The following is a 16016-nucleotide window of genomic DNA, read 5'->3' as shown; positions in this document are numbered from 1 at the left end:
ACTTTCCACATGGTAACTTCAATTATTTTAAAACACTGTTAACTCTGTTGCTTAACACATTGCAGCTCTCCTCCATGCTCAGGATCAAGTCTAGGTTTAACAACATTCCTTATTATCTGGCCTCTCTAGCTCATTGTTGCTGTTTTTCTAAGTTGGGTCTGGGCCTACTGCACAACTTGCAATTCCCTGCCTGCACTGCCTAGAAAGCCACTCCTTAATATTTTGTTTGGTTTTCCCTTTCCTCCAGGTTGAAGCTTGGCTATCAGTTCCCTGCAGAAATTAGGGGTCTGCCCATGTGCTCCATAGTATTCCATGCTGGTGATATATGACTTGAATATGAAGTACTGTCCTCATCAAGGTGTGTATTAAAGGCTTGCTCCCAAGCGTGTGGCACTACTGAGAGGTGGCTAGATCCTGAGGGTGCTAATAGCTAAACAAGTTATTTATTAGAAGTTGGTCCCAGTCAAAAAAAGCAAGCCTCTAGCTGTGCTCTGGAGAGGCATCAGTTGTTTCTTGAGAGGAGCAGCTCCCGTGTTGTACCTTACCTCAGGCCCAGAACAATGGAGACAGCGAGGATGGCTTGAACCCCCAAATCATAATAATCCTTTCTCCCTCAAGTTGATTTTCTATTTTGTCACAGCACCAAAAAGTACACATTGGGTCCTAGTACTTGTACTAACAGTGTTTCCCTCAGATTTCTCAGGGGCTTGTGGTTGCTAGGCAGGTGCTCTGCCACTTGAGCCATACCACCAGCCCTTTTTGCTTTTATTTTTCAAATAAAGTCTTATTTGCCTAGGCTAGCCTGGACCTTGATGCTTCTATTCATGCTTCTGCTATAGCTTTAAAGACATGTACCACTGCACCCAGCTTTTTCTGTTGAGTTAGGGTCTTATTAACGTTTCCATTGGACTTGCCTTCAACCACAATTCTCCCAATCTCAACCTCCCTAGTTACCAGGATTCTGTGTGAACCACTTTATCCAGCCTAGTTTGACCTTCTTATCTAAATATTTCTTGGTATTGCTTTTAGAAGGGAAGCATTTCTTCCCAGTGGGCTAACTCCTAAGCTTGTAGAATTGTGTACTTTTCTCAGCCTTCTTCACTGAGTATTTCAGTTAAACGTGTCTGATTAAGAAGTGTCAGCATACACTAGGGATGTGATGTGAGACAATGTCTTTTAAGGCAACTCATAGTCATGTTTTGCCTGCTTGGCAATGACTGCTTAGTAATTACTCCTTTCCCCATCTGTATGTGTTCACCACTTTCTGACCCTCCATCTTCCAAATCCAGACAAACTATTTTAGAAATGAAAACCTATATTTTTGTGTGAAGAGTCTTACTTGCTTAGCTGTTAATTTTATTTTCTTTGGACTCAGGAAAATCTGAAGACTAGGCCATTGGGCGAGTATGACTCACTAGTAGAACAGCACTACTGCATCTGCCAGCTATCCTCTGTGATTAAAACAACTGTTGGTTTGCAAAGGTATTTAGTACAATGCTGGAGCACGTTAAGACTCTGGTATATTGTTACCTGACATCACTCTAGTTTTTAAATCTGTATTCTTGTTGGCGAAAGAATGGTTGTAATATTAGTTTTTGTCAAATGTAGAGGAAAAGCAGTTCTCTGGGAACTCCTCCAACCTGTGTTATTTTACAAAGTAATAGCAAATGCATTGCTGAGAGGGTCACTGTGCTTCAGTCCTGATAGAGAGGAGTAAACACAACACTACATAATTCTTTTCTAGGCTGGGAAGTAATGGGTGGGAAGACCAGGGAAATCAGATACTCAAATTTCAGCACATAATTATTCAAATAAAATTTTAATGATTTCAGTTCAATACAACTGAAAATGTAGTGTCATTAAATGCCATTTTCTGCTAAATTTCAAATTACAGCTTTGTGGGCCATTGCTGAGCAAAAGCGTCATATCCTACTAAGTATTCAGCTTATTAACTAAGATAACTGACAGTATCATGACAGGAGGTGGGGAAGAACTACAATCAGCTCATAGAAATTGACTAACAGAGAAAAAAACAAACAACAAAACCAACACAACTTACAAAGTAGCTACAGATATTAGTAAAATAAAAATACAACCCCAAATGTCCATGTCTTAAGTTACTAGGGGGAAAAAACCTATAGGTAAAGTTATAGCAAATACAGTCCTCACACATTTGGGTGAGTTTATTTGCACTTCATATTGACTTAAGGCCTAAATCCAATGAAACCATTTTAAAAGCTCTATGAGGAATGGAAATTTCAGTGTCCCTGACACTTTTCTTTTTAAGAAGAGCTCTTAAATTTCTGAATGGGCAAGATTTACTTTAGTAGGCAGAGGCCCTGCTTCTTCATGATCTTCAGCTTTAGATCTAACAACCACAAGAGAAGAAGCTGGATATTTGCTTAGCTTTTGTTCATTCACAAATTCCAAGTCACCATAGATACTCAGCTTCTGCAACAAAAAACAAAACAAAAAATTATTTCCAAATAGCAATTTAATCAATCGATATTTAGTTAAAAAAATTCTATAAATACTTTTGAAAAGGAAAGGAAGTATTTAGCAGGGTTCTGGTGGCTCATAACTGAAATCCTAGGTACTCAGAAGGCTGAGCTCTGAGGATCGTAGTTTAAAGTTAGCCTGGGCAGGAAAGTCCATGAGACTCATGTACAATTAATCAACAAAAAACTATAAGTAGAGCTGTGGCTCAAGTGGTAGTGTTCTAGCCTTGAGTGAAAAGCTAATGGATGGCAACTAGGACCTGAGTTCAAAAAATCCAAAAAGTATTATTCAAAAAATCCAAAGTATTAGAGATGCTATGATTCAGGTTCTTTGAGTAAAAAAGCTAAGGAACAGCAACTAGGTCTTGAGTTCAAACCCCAGTACCAGCACAAAAACCAATAATAAAAATCCAAAGTATTAGAGATGATGTGATTCACGTTCCAGCAGATGTGTAAAGACTTCCCATGTGACCTAAGGCACAGCAAACTAGTACCAAGTGGAGTTAAGTTTATATAAAGTTAAGAGTACTCATATTAACAGCTCTGACTCTGAAGGCTAAAACGACCAGGTTCTTTAAGATCTTCTAAAGATCTTTAAGATCTTTAAGATCATTCTGAGTAGCAACAGGATTTGGTACAAATGTTAATTAAAAAAGAGAAAATAAGGGCTGGGAAGATGGCTCAGTGGTAGAGCGCTTGTCTTGCATGCAGGAGGCCCTGGGTTCCATTCCTCAGCACCACATAAGCAAAAAAGAAAAAAACCGGAAGTGGCGCTGTGGCTCAAGTGGTAGAGTGCTAGCCTTGAGCTGAAGAGCTGAGGGACAGCGCCCAGGCCCAGAGTTCAGGCCCCACGACCGGACTCTCCCCCCCTGCCCCCCCCAAAAGAAATGGGAACAAAGCATCAAAATTTTATGAAACTAAACTGACACTAATTCAGCTCACTGGTAGTGGTTTAGAGCCAGTTGGGGCAGACAAATCCAAGAGACTCTTATCTATAATTAATCTGCAAAAAGACAAGAGGTATGGCATAAGTGGTAAGGAAAAGCTGAGTAAGAGCTTGAGACTCTGAGTTCAAGCCCCAGTACTGGCACCAAAAAAGAAAGAGAGGAAAGAAGAAGAATGGAGAAAGAGAAGAGAAGCTAGGAGAGAAGAGAAAAAGATACTAATTGAGGATAACCAAGTAAATGATAGCCTTTGTTTCTTCTAAAATAAAAACTGATTATTAATATGTATTGCAAACTGCTCATACTGGAAATAAACAGCACACTAACTATGGATGGTAGAATGAGTGATTTTCCTGCCTTACAGGTGCATAAGTGCGTAACACTTTTATAGAAAAACATACTTAAACAAAATTATTACCTTGCCAAAGTATAGTTTCACATGTAAAAGTCAAGTCTAAAAGTAATACATCCAAATGGCTCTTTTAAATAAACAACAACCAAAAACTACCCCAAATGGTTCTTTAATGCACATTTTCTCAGAAAATGTATTTCCTTAGAAGAGAACAGGTTCTCTTAGAATGCAGTCATCATTTTAACTGCCAAGGATAGGAAGAAGAGACCATAGTGAAGGGGAGAGCGCCTTCATGGCTGATTATCCAGAGGCAATGCAATGGCAGCCAACAAGGCCACAAGTGTGTCTCTGATGCTATACGGTTTATGGTGACAGAGGCACACATCTAGGAATGATGTGATATACTCCCCAAGAACTGAGGGGTGAAATTTTCTCACAAAATTAAAAAGATATATGCTCCCAATAAAACTTAACCCAACAGAGACATCAACTCTAAGAAAAAGAGCAAAAGTCACCTAAAGGGAAGAAAGATCCTCATGTCTAGCATATCTAACCAAAAGTATGAGAGGCACTAAAGGGCGAAAACACCTCCAGAAGAGGAGTTACCTTTGTAAGTAAAGGGAAAAATAAGCCGGGCGCCGGTGGCTCACACCTGTAATCCTAGCTACTCAGGAGGCTGAGATCTGAGGATTGCGGTTCAAAGCCAGCCCAGGCAGGAAAGTCCATGAGACTCTTATCTCCAATAAACCACTAGAAAACCGGAAGTGGCACTGTGGCTCATGTGGTAGAACACTCCCTTGAGCTGAAGAGCGCAGGGATAGCGCCCAAGCCCAGAGTTCAAGTCCCACGACCAGCCGCCCCCCCCCCCCAAAAAAAAAAAGGAAAGGAAAAAATAGAGCTGCATGAATTGCCTGGCTGAGAACCATTAGATAAAAGTTTTGGGCATTGTGGGGCTTACCACATCATGAATCAGGTGGTCGCAGTGGTTTCTATCTTTGACACACAGGACAGCAGCTCTTGATAAGAGTCATATAACCATCTCCCCTTCTTAGGATTCTAGGCTAACCAAAGGAAGTTAGCTAAGAGCAACAGCTCTGGAGTCATACTACTAGAGTTCATGTCCGGGTTCTAACACTTCCTGATATTTAACACTGGGGAAATTACAAACTCTCTCCTGAAGTTTCTTCATCTGAAAAATGGGGATGACAACAGCAGTCACCTTACACATGAAACACTCAGAACAGAACCCATTAGAAAGCACTGAACACTAGTCAGAAACCAGGCTATGGGGATTCATCAGGGTAAATTCTACCTGAAGCTGGTTTTAGTCTTTCTAGGCAATAGCTAGACCAATGGATATATATGTATCTTCCTTTAACAAGAGGCTTCCCAGAAATAAGATATAGAGAAAGGAACCAACTATCCCTGGGTATTTATTTATTTATTTAAATTTATTTTTGGGTCCAGTCGTGGGCCCTGAACTCTGGGCCTGGGCACTGTCCCTCAACTCTTCAGCTCAAGGCTATTGCTCAACCACTTGAGCCATGGCACCACTTCCAGTTTTTTTCTTTTTGCTTATGTGGTGCTGAGGAATTGAACCCAGAGCCTCATGCATGCAAGGCAAGCACTCTACCACTGAGCCACCTTCCCAGCCCTCCCAGGGTATTTATTATCATAAGTTTGCTGCTTGGTCACCATGAGGATTTAGACTGCATGAGGCAGTTCATGGGAAAAAAAAAAACAGAAAAGACAATTCTATGCAAGATGTGCAATTTCAGCTTTACTAGGGAAAATAAATTTCTTAAGATAAAGAAACCAGAAGTATAGCTTGGTGGTAGAGCACTTGCTTAGCATGTACAAGGCCCTGGGTTCCATTATCCAGCATAGTAAAATTAATAAGTAAATAATTAAAAAATACATATCAGGGAATATAGCAGGTAATCTAGAAAAAAGGACACTGTCAGTATATTCATATTATAAACAGAAGAGGGCTACAGATATTTAGCAATCATCCCTTATAATGAAACAAAACCCCTTTATCTTAACAATTAAGCTTCTTAGACCATTATATTTTAATTCCCAAATAATTCACACAATGGTCTTCCAACTCTCTGGTAGTTAGCAATCAGAGCAAAATAACTAAGAATCAAAAGTCCCAGTTTTGTGGCTTCTAAAGTAACAATTACTTCTGAACAGTCATGGCAATTGGCTCAAAATTAAGTGGTCTACAAGTGTTCTTTTCTATATACTATCTTAGAAAACTGTATCAACCTTTCTTGTCAGTCTCAGAGTACCAGGGAGACATTACTCAAGCCAGCCAACACATATCACCCAGAACACTGGAACCAGGAATTTGAGCTAGTGATTGCAAATTTACAATTTTCATGTGTGTTAACTTCAAACACATAGGGTAAAGTCCTCAGATCTTCTCTCATTATATTAGTACAGAGGCTGTTTCTTTTTACTAATTAAACAAATAAGGCACTTAAAATGGTTTGTATCATGGCTCATTCTTCAAATGGCCCAAGGGTTAGAATTAAATTTACCTCAGGGGGAACATACTGTTCCACAGCTGTAGCAACAGCTGCACAACAAATCCAGAGCAAAACCATCACTGAGAGGACTAGAGTGGTGGTTAAAATCCACCCAGAGTTTCTAAAAAACAAAACAAATGACAATTAGTCATATTAAAACTCACAATGTAAAAATTAGGAGAGTCTTAATTAGGCAATCAACCTTATGTATTTACTTACCTGAATTGAAATTTGGTGCGCTAACTTTAAAATTATTTAAAAGACATGATTATAGAAGGAAAAATAAGAGCCAGTATGTTAGGGTGATATGACATTTTCTTTCTCTTTTTTTTTTTGTTGGTCATGGGGCTTGAACTCTGGGCCTGAGCGCTGTCCCTCAGCTCTTCAGCTCAAGGCTAGCGCTCTACCACTTGAGCTACAGCACCACTTCTTGATATGACATTTTCTTCTATTCCAAAAGTTTCTGTAGCCTGGCTAAAGAACTTGTATAATAATAATAATCATAATAACAATAAAACCAGTCACATTGCTTCTCTGCTAAGAGTACTTCCTAATTACTAAAAATAAGTATCCTATAAATTTAAGTCATATAAATGTTACAATTATTTTACAAAGTATTATAATTATACTCACTTTAAGAAAACTGTATCCCAAAAAATTAAAGTATACAATACATACATTATGAGATGATTGTTTTATAAAAGGATTCACAACAGATTTCTAGAAGTCAGTTTCTTATAACAGCTCAAACATTTAACTGGCAACAATTTATTTACATTTCAAATGAAAAGAGCACATCTATTAAGAGGCATCTTGTGGCTATTATAATCTGTCTTAATAAAGAGTTATATTTTACTTATGATTAAAACATTTTAAGGTAGAAGGCCAGTTTATGAGAATCAGTGATTGAGGTTTTTTTTTTATAATGGATTTAATAAGATTCAAAACACATTTTTTAATACTAAAGGATCTAATTCTGAAAAACTATATAATTTAAAAGAGTCACTGCTCATCAAACATTGCCTAAAAAAGACCTGTATTACCACCATAAACCATTCACTTGAGGGTTTGTTAACATTGGGGCATGCAAAAGGAAAAGGTACCGCTGGACACTGTTGCCCAGAAAGTGAAATGCAGGGAATTCTGCTATAAAGCTTTAAGTGAAAAAATACTCACTTTCCTTTCCTTTTTAAAATTTTTATTTTGTCAGTCGTAGTGCTTGAACTCTGGGCCTATCCCTCAGCTCTTCAGCTCAAGGCTAGCGTTCTACAACTTTGAGCCACGATTCTACTTCTGGTTTTCTGGTGGTTAATTGGAGATGAGTCTCATGGACTTTTCTGCCCAGGCTGGCTTTGAACCTCGATCTTCAGGTCTCAGCCTCCTGGGTAGCTAGGATTACAGGTGTGAGCCACCGGTGCCCAGCTACTTTCCTTTGTTTTTAAGGAATTTATATCCATGAAAAAGAAAGGTATGTTTGATATTTGGACTGCAACAGCAAAACAGAAAACTGGGGTTCATCTTAGAATCCATCATCTTCCTCACTCCACAGAAAAACAACTCCTAGATCTTATAGATTCTCTACTATCTCCATTATCTCTTGATTTTCTTGTCCATGGCTCTAGTTTAGGCCTTATAATTTCTTGGTTAAAGCTCTCTAGCCCGGTCCTGATTACCCTTCACATAGAGGGTTCTTAACACATTGATTTCTTTGCCACTGTATTTGCAGGAGTTTACCTGGTTTGGTCTAATTTTTGGCTCTTTGGGCTATAGTACAAAATGATACATCTTACACATTCAGCTGAAAGACAGCTTATCTGAAATTCTAAAAAAATTAACGTCGCCAGTTGCCAGTGTCTCATCACTGGTAAACCTAGTTACTCAGGGGACAAAGATCTGAAGATTATGGTTCAAAGCCACCCCTGGCAGGAAAGTCTGTGAGATTCTTTTTTTTGGTTGGTCATGGGGCTTGAACTCAGGGCCTAAGCAATTTTTGCTCAAGGTTAGCACTCTACTATGTTAAGTCACAGTGCTACTTCCAGCTGTGAGATTCATATCTCCAATTAACTTCCAAATGTCAGCCAGCACCCAAGCCCTAAGTTCAAGCTCCAGTGCTAGCACACTTATACCAAAAAAAAAAAAAAAATCTCTTCCTATAACTAGCAAAAAGCTCTATTCATCATTAAAGACTTATTTCTATCACCTCAATATTTTCTTTTTCTTTTTTTCAGTTGGTCGTGGGGTTTGAACTCTAGGTCTGAGTGCTGTCCCTCAGCTCTATTAGCTCAAGGCAAGTGCTCTACCACTTGAGCCACAATGCCACTTCCGGTTTTCTCCTAGTTTATTGGAGATAAGAGTATCACAGACTTTCCTGCTTGGGCTGGCTTTGAATTGCGATCCTCAGATCTCAGCCTCCTGAGTAACTAGGATTACAGGTGTGAGCCACCAACTCCTGGCAATATTTTCTTCTCCTTGAAACCTCTAATGGATTTAGGGATATTCCTATGCTCTGCACATGAAGTATATGGAAAGGTGTGTGCATATGTGGAGCAACTACTAATCATTTTCAGGTCTGTCTAGACTTAAGAACTAAACAGAGGCAGAAAGTAACACCCCTTTCACTTCCTATCATAGCTGGGAAAACAGGCTTACACCACTATGGAGAGGGAGAGAGAGAATAACAAAAAATATTAAGAAAGGGAACCTTAGTTTCTTAGACAAACCATATTCATCTTTTATACATAGAAGAAAGAATACATACAGAGAGAGGCATCTCAAAAAGCCATCACTTTCTCCATCTTCAAGATAGTTTCTGTGTGCCTGGGAACTTCTCAAGTGCAGATCTGCTGAAAAAATAAGGTCCAAGTTTATATCTTATATTCTAAACGCTAGTCTCATAACTACTTCTAGGTAGAAACACTGTACAGACATCTAATTGCTTTCAATGACATATTTTATAATCTGTGAAAATTCATCTGGTACAACAGTGATGAAAAGTTATTTTACCATATTATTGGTTTCCTGTTTAATTTTCAAATTCTTGACATTGATACTTTCTATTTAAAAACATGTGGGCTTGAATAATAGAATTTGGTTTACTCTAATCAAAACTGTCTATATATGTTATGTGCTATTATCCACCCATTCCCATTCACCAATATAATCAGCAGGTTAATTAAATAAGTATTTAAAATAAAAGTTTTAAAAGGTACTCTCTGCCTTAGGTTGATATTTTGTGTTTTTATGGGTTAAAATTCACTTCTACTATGAAAATAAAATAGGAAACATTTTTCAGTAGTTCTACCATTTAATTTATTGGGAAATATCTAAATGTTTGATTGGTTCATACTTAAAACATCCTTTGCTGGGTGCTGGTGGCTCACTCCTGTAATCTTAGATACTCAGGAAGCTGAGATCTGAGGATTGAGGTTTGAATCCAGTCCTGGCAGCAAAGTCCACGAGACTCTCAACTCTAACTAACCACCAAAAAGCTGGAAGTGGCTGGGTGCCTGGAATTCTACTCAGGAGACTGTGACCTGAAAATCATGGTTCAAAGCCAGCCTGGAGAGGAAGTCTATGAGATTCTAATCTCCAATTAACCACAGAAAAAGTTGGAAGTGGTGCTATGGCTCAAGTGGCAGAGTGTTAGCCTTGAGCAAAAGAAGCTTAGAGATAGCACTCAGGCCCAGAGTTCAAGCCCCAAGACTGACAAAAAAAAAAAAGCAGACAGAGCTGTGGCTCAAGTGGTAGAGTGCTAACTTTGTATACAAAGCTCAGGGACAGCACCCAGGTCCTGAGTTCAAGCCCTAGTATAGACACATATGTACGTATACACACACACACACGCACGCACGCACACATGCTCGCAAACACAAATCCTTTGAAACAAGTTAAATATTTTTGAATAGTGCTTTTCAAATGTCTCCATACCAATAGCATCAGCAAAAATGTAGAACTTGTTAGAAATACAAATCCTCAGATCACTTCTCAGATCTAGTAAATCAGAAGATGGGCAACTAATTCTACCAGATTTAATGCTAATTTTTTTTTGGGGGGGGGTCCGGTCATGGGGCCTGAACTCTGGACCTGGATGCTGTCCCTCAGCTCTTCAGCTCAAGGCTAGCACTCTACCACTTGAGCCACAGCACCACTTCTGGCTTTTTTTTTTCCTGCTTATGTGGTGCTGAGGAATCGAACCCAGGGCCTCAGGCATACAAGGCAAGTGCTCTACCACTGAGCCACCTTCCTAGCCCCTTGATGCTAATTTGTTTATTTAAAAAATTCTTTTTTTGCCAGTCCTGGGGTTTGAACTCTGGGCCTGTCCCTGAGCTTCTTTTGCTCAAGGCTAGCACTCTACCACTTCTGGCTTTTTTTGTGTATGTGGTACTGAGGAATTGAACCCAGGGCTTCATGCATGTGAGGCAAGCACTCTACCACTAAGCCATATTCCCAGCCTGATGCTAATTTTTTATACAAGTTATTTAAAATAGAACTTACAGGACATTTTGCTCAGAGATGATTCTCCCAAATTTGTAGCCTCCTGCTCCAACTGTGGTGCATACTGAATTTCTGGCTTTGACTAAAATGGTAATGAAAGTCAATTAAGTCATTTGTACTTAAAGCTTTTTTTGGTAACTAGTTCTATAACACATCATCTCTATAAACATTTAAATTGAGAGAAAGTAACAAAAGTATGGTATAAAACATAAAACACATTAACCACAATATAGTTTTAATTGCACTTTCTGAACATCAGATCCAGTGCCTTTCAGATAAATAGACAGATTTCTGGCATCATCAACTAGTTAGTCAGTTCAACTTCCTGTCTCTTAAAAAAAGAGACAAGAGAGGGAAAAATTACGACAAAACATTGCATTAAACATTATACTTTGAAAAAACGAGCTCTAATTCTAGTTGATCAGGAATAATTCAGCAGATTGCCAAAACTTTTGGCTAAACATCTCTTATCTCTATTCTTTATCTGAAACATCCCATTCTCTAAATAGGAATAATTTGTAATTTACAGATGAACACACCATACTTTACATTTTTTAATAGCTCTGATCCTCTGGAATGAGAGTTACTCCATCTCAGTTATAGTCATATTTCTGAGAGCAACAGAGCTACTCTTACATTTAAGGAGGACTGAATTAGCGTTCTATGCTGAACATCAACTGAAGCTTTAACACAAGAAGGTTTAGGACATAAAATTTGCTCAGAAATTTAAGGAGAGAAAATTACTGTCACTTATTACTAAATCAAGTACAAAAGATCCAGGCCTACGACAGTGCTATAACATAATCACACAGTAGTCATATGAGTAAACCAAAAAATGCTTAAAAAAATTAAAAAATAGCTGGGCACTGGTGGCTTATGCCTGTAAACCTAGGTACTCTGGAGGCTGAGATCTGATGATTGTGGTTCAAAGGCAGCCTGGGCAAGAAAGTCTGTGAGACTCTTATCTCCAATAAACTACCAGAAAAATGGAAGTGGCACTGTGGCTCAAAATGGTAGGGTACTAGCCTTGGGTAAAGAGCTCAGATGGGGCTGGGAAGGTGGCTCAGTGGTAGAGTGCTTGCCTAGCATGCATGAGGCCCTGGGTTCGATTCCTCAGCACCACATAAGCAGAAAATGTTAGAAGTGGCACTGTGGCTCAAGTGGTAGAAGTGGCACTGTGGCTCAAGTGGTAGAGTGCTAGCCTTCAGCTGAAGAGCTCAGGGACAGTGCCAAGCGCAGAGTCCAGGCCCTACAACCCACAAAAAAAAAAAAAAAAAAAGTACTCAGAGCCCAGACTCTGAGTTCAAGCCCTATCACTGACCTAAAAAAATAAAATAATTAAAAGATGTACCTTATTAGCAAAAATAATTAAAATATTTTTTTTGGGTCTGGTCGTGGGGCCTGAACTCTGGGCCTGGGCGCTGTCCCTCAGCTCTTCAGCTCAAGGCTAGCGCTCTACCACTTGAGCCACAGTGCCACTTTCGGGTTTTTTCTTTTTGCTTATGTGGTGCTGAAGAATTGAACCCAGGGCCTCAGGCATGCAAGGCAAGCGCTCTATCACTGAATCACCTTCCCAGCCCCATATATTTTTTAACAATATAATTTGTTGAATGGTATATTTGAGAAATTTACTGCATTAAAAGAAAATTACAAGCTGAGTGCGGGTGGCTCATGGCTACTCCTAGCTACTCAGTATGAGGATATGGCTCAAAGCCAGCTCAGGCAGAAATGTCTATGAGACTCTTATCTGCAATTAGCCACCAGGACAATAGAAGTAGAGCTATGGTTCAAAGTCGTGGAATGCTATCCTTGAACATAAAAGCTCAAGGACAGTGCACAGGCACTGAGTTCAAGCCCCACTACAGACAAAAAAAAAAAAAACCAGAAAAGGAAACTACATAGTAGGGAGATGTGTGTAGATTAAAGAACCTGACATTGGGACTGGGAAGATGGCTCAGTGGTAGAGTACTTGCCTTGCATGCATGAGGCCCTGGGTTCGATTCCCCAGCACCACATAAGCAAAAAAAAGAAAAAAAAGCCAGAAGTGGTGCTGTGGCTCAAGTGGTAGAGCACTAGCCTTGAGCTGAAGAGGGACAGCGCCCAGGCCCAGAGTTCAGGCCCCACGACCAGACCCCCCTCCCCCACCCCAAAAAAGAACCTGACATTATCAAATTTCGGTTTCCAAGGGAGTCTCAGAACCATCTCCAATACTTGGGACAAATGTACATACAAAATGTCTACTATAACAGAAACTTCTAAGAATAGTAGCTATTATCATATCACATGGTACATGGTAAGATAGGAAAAAAGTAACCTTTCTAAATATTATGTCACAAGTATCTACATATTATATACCACTACTTAAGTTCAAAGTATGTAAATATATTATCTCCTTTTAATTTTATTTACTTAGCCACTAGGAAATTTAGAAAATTCAAGAGTTCTGATTACAAGGGAAAGAGGAAAGGGCAATTACAGAGTTCTCATGCCCAATGTTTCATCAAGGCCAAATAAGTAATTTTTATTTGGTAAGTATTTTTAAGTGACCAAGTACATAGTTTTATGCCAAGACACATAATCATATACATTCACTGTTGCTGGTACTTAGATGAATCTGAGGCACAATAGTTACCTGGAATATTACTATCTTCCCATCATCAGCTTGAAGATAAAAGGTCCATGAAGAGGTTATGAAGCTCTGTGCAGAGTCCATCATGTCACTCCAGAATGACCTCACCAGAGTTAGAGGGAAGAGGAGGTGCATTTTTGGCATCAAGGACATTAGCTAAATAAACAAAAAAATTTAAATGTGAAATGCATTTATTATGTATTATAAAGAACATACACATATAATCAATATAATCATAAAAATAATTAAATGAATTTACCACAATCATTAGCATTAAACTGCTATTTATGCACATTAACTAGAGTAAAACTTAAAATCCCAGGCTGCTTTTACTCGCCACCAAACATATTAACACACTACCTCTCACTTCTATTAGAATAGTCAGTTTTTGAGTCAGGTCCAAATATACAGAAAATCAAAATCTGATGAAATGTCAAGCAAGGCAATTAGAAGTTAGGGCAGAAAAAAAGGACTCTATCAGTTTCTCTTAACTTCAGTTTTTTTTTGTGTGTGTGTTTTTTTCTTTTTGGTGGTCGTGGGTTTTGAAATGTGGGCATGGGCACTGTCCCTGAATTCTTCAACTCAAGGCAAGTGCTCTACTACTTGAGTCACAGTGCCACTTCTGGTTTTCTGGTGGTTAAGAGTCTGACAGACTTTCCTGCCCAGGCTGGCTTTCAACCTCAACTCTCAGATCTTAGCCTCCTGAGTAGGTAGGATTACAGGTGTGAGCCACCGGAGCCCAGCTACAAACATAATTTCACTTGATGAAAATTAAATACAGGACTGAGGATAAGGCTCAAGTGGTAGAGCAAGGCCAAGTTTAATCCCGAGTCCTTCAAAACAAAATGAATCTTAAATGAATAAAGAAATGAATCACTATTAAAGTAGGACAAAGCAGGTAAAAAACACTTTGAAATAATGCAAGTCAATACCATCTAAACAGGCATTTATTTTTTTCTTTTTAAGAAAGATCTTGCAGGGCTGGATGTGGCTTAGTGGTAGAGTCTTGCCTATCATGCATGAAATCCTGGGTTTGATTGCTCAGTACCACATAAACAGCAAAAGTCAGAAGTGGTGCTGCAGCTCACGTGGTAGAGTACTAGCCTTGAGCAAAAGCAGCTCAGGGACAGTGCCCAGGCCCAAGTTTAAGCCCCAGGATTGGCAGTAAATAAATAAATAAATGAATAAATAAATAAATATCTTGCTATGTATCCCAGATTGGCCTGGAACTCATGGTCTTCCTGACTCAAACTCTCCAGCACTAGACTTAAAGGTATGGGCCAGAATGCTTAGCTGACAGACTTTTTCTCTACTAAGGGGAAATAAAGAAATGTCACATCTTTACTCTTTGTCTAAGATCCTCATTCTATCTTTGAACATATAAATAATATGCCAGTTATATCACTATATTTTAAGACTTAGGAACAAGTTATTCATGGTACAACAGGAATAGTTACGACAAAGTGAAAAAGTAGACAATTTTTTTTTGCTAGTCCTGGGACTTGAACTCAAGGCCTGGGCACTATCCCTTAGCTTCTTTTGCTCAAGGCTAGTACTCTACCACTTGAGCCACAGAGCCACTTCTGACTTTTTCTGTTTATGTGGTACTGAGGAATCAAACTTAGGGCTTCATGCATGCTAGGCAAGCACTCTACCACTAAGCCACTTTCCCAGTCCTCAAAAGTAGACAATTTTAAAAGATATTATTATTATTTCTTACTTGTTCTTGTCTCAGTTCAGCAAATGGCAGCTGATCTTGGCATCCGAGATGGCAAGCATATTGCTCATCAGGTTGGGAATATGCTTCTGTACATGCTGAAAGAGAAAAATAGTACATTTTAAAAAAGAGACGGGGGTAAGCAAAAAATAAAGAATAGGGTAAAGGCTAGAACTGACATTTTTCTTATGAATGTACAAATTTTAAACATGAATGTACAAATTTATTAATAGAAGAAGTGTATTATTTTAAGAGAATTTCCCGTGTGTTTCTTACAAATTAAATGTGTCATGGTAAATCTCTTAATTTCCAGGTTTTGGTTATGTGATAACATTCATGTAAGTGAAACCTTAAAGCTAAGTTTTGTGTATTAGTGTCCTGAAGATGCCATTTGAAGTTTTTTGTTGACTATCTATGTGGGCAGTAGTATTTAACCGCTAACTTGATTTCTATAGGTCTAAAGTGAAAATATTACTGCTTACTACATAGGGTTAAAAAGAATGTATTTAAGTCATTTATACAAGTATTTGTGATTACTGTTAAGAAATGAACCATTTGGTATTCTGATTAATGGTGTTATCATTAAAGGGTACTGGATTTTGTAGAAAAAAAAGGGATCACTTAGCTGAGAAACAAGGAAAGAAAAAAAAATAAGATGAAACAACAAGGAAAGAGAAAAGATGAAACAATGAGTCTAATACCCTAAGTCTTAAGAAAACTGAACTGTTCTATAGCAAGTGATTTTAAAACTGAAATAGGGCTAGGACTATAGCTCAGTGACACAGTTCTTGCCTGGCATGTACTAGGCCCTGGGTTTAATCTGCAGCACGGGGGGGGGGGGGGGGGGG

General features: G+C 38.7%; 1 protein-coding gene across 1 annotated transcript in view; it reads right to left on the bottom strand.

Annotated features, from left to right (window-relative positions):
• Positions 1-1790: 1790 nt before the first annotated feature.
• The window catches only part of Tmem59 (transmembrane protein 59), a 19995-nt gene continuing 5769 nt past the window's right edge, over positions 1791-16016 (bottom strand). The window contains exons 3-8 of the mRNA XM_013022297.1: positions 15172-15266; positions 13455-13607; positions 10823-10904; positions 9087-9168; positions 6341-6449; positions 1791-2451 (exon numbers count right to left, since the gene is read on the bottom strand). Coding sequence (XP_012877751.1) covers positions 2296-2451; positions 6341-6449; positions 9087-9168; positions 10823-10904; positions 13455-13607; positions 15172-15266 — 677 coding nt within the window. The 3' untranslated portion in view covers positions 1791-2295. The remainder of the gene's footprint in view (positions 2452-6340; positions 6450-9086; positions 9169-10822; positions 10905-13454; positions 13608-15171; positions 15267-16016) is intronic.

This window comes from Dipodomys ordii, unplaced genomic scaffold (assembly GCF_000151885.1).
Source record: "Dipodomys ordii isolate 6190 unplaced genomic scaffold, Dord_2.0 Scaffold61, whole genome shotgun sequence".
Lineage (NCBI taxonomy): Eukaryota > Metazoa > Chordata > Mammalia > Rodentia > Heteromyidae > Dipodomys > Dipodomys ordii.
This window is presented reverse-complemented; position numbering and strand designations above follow the sequence as displayed.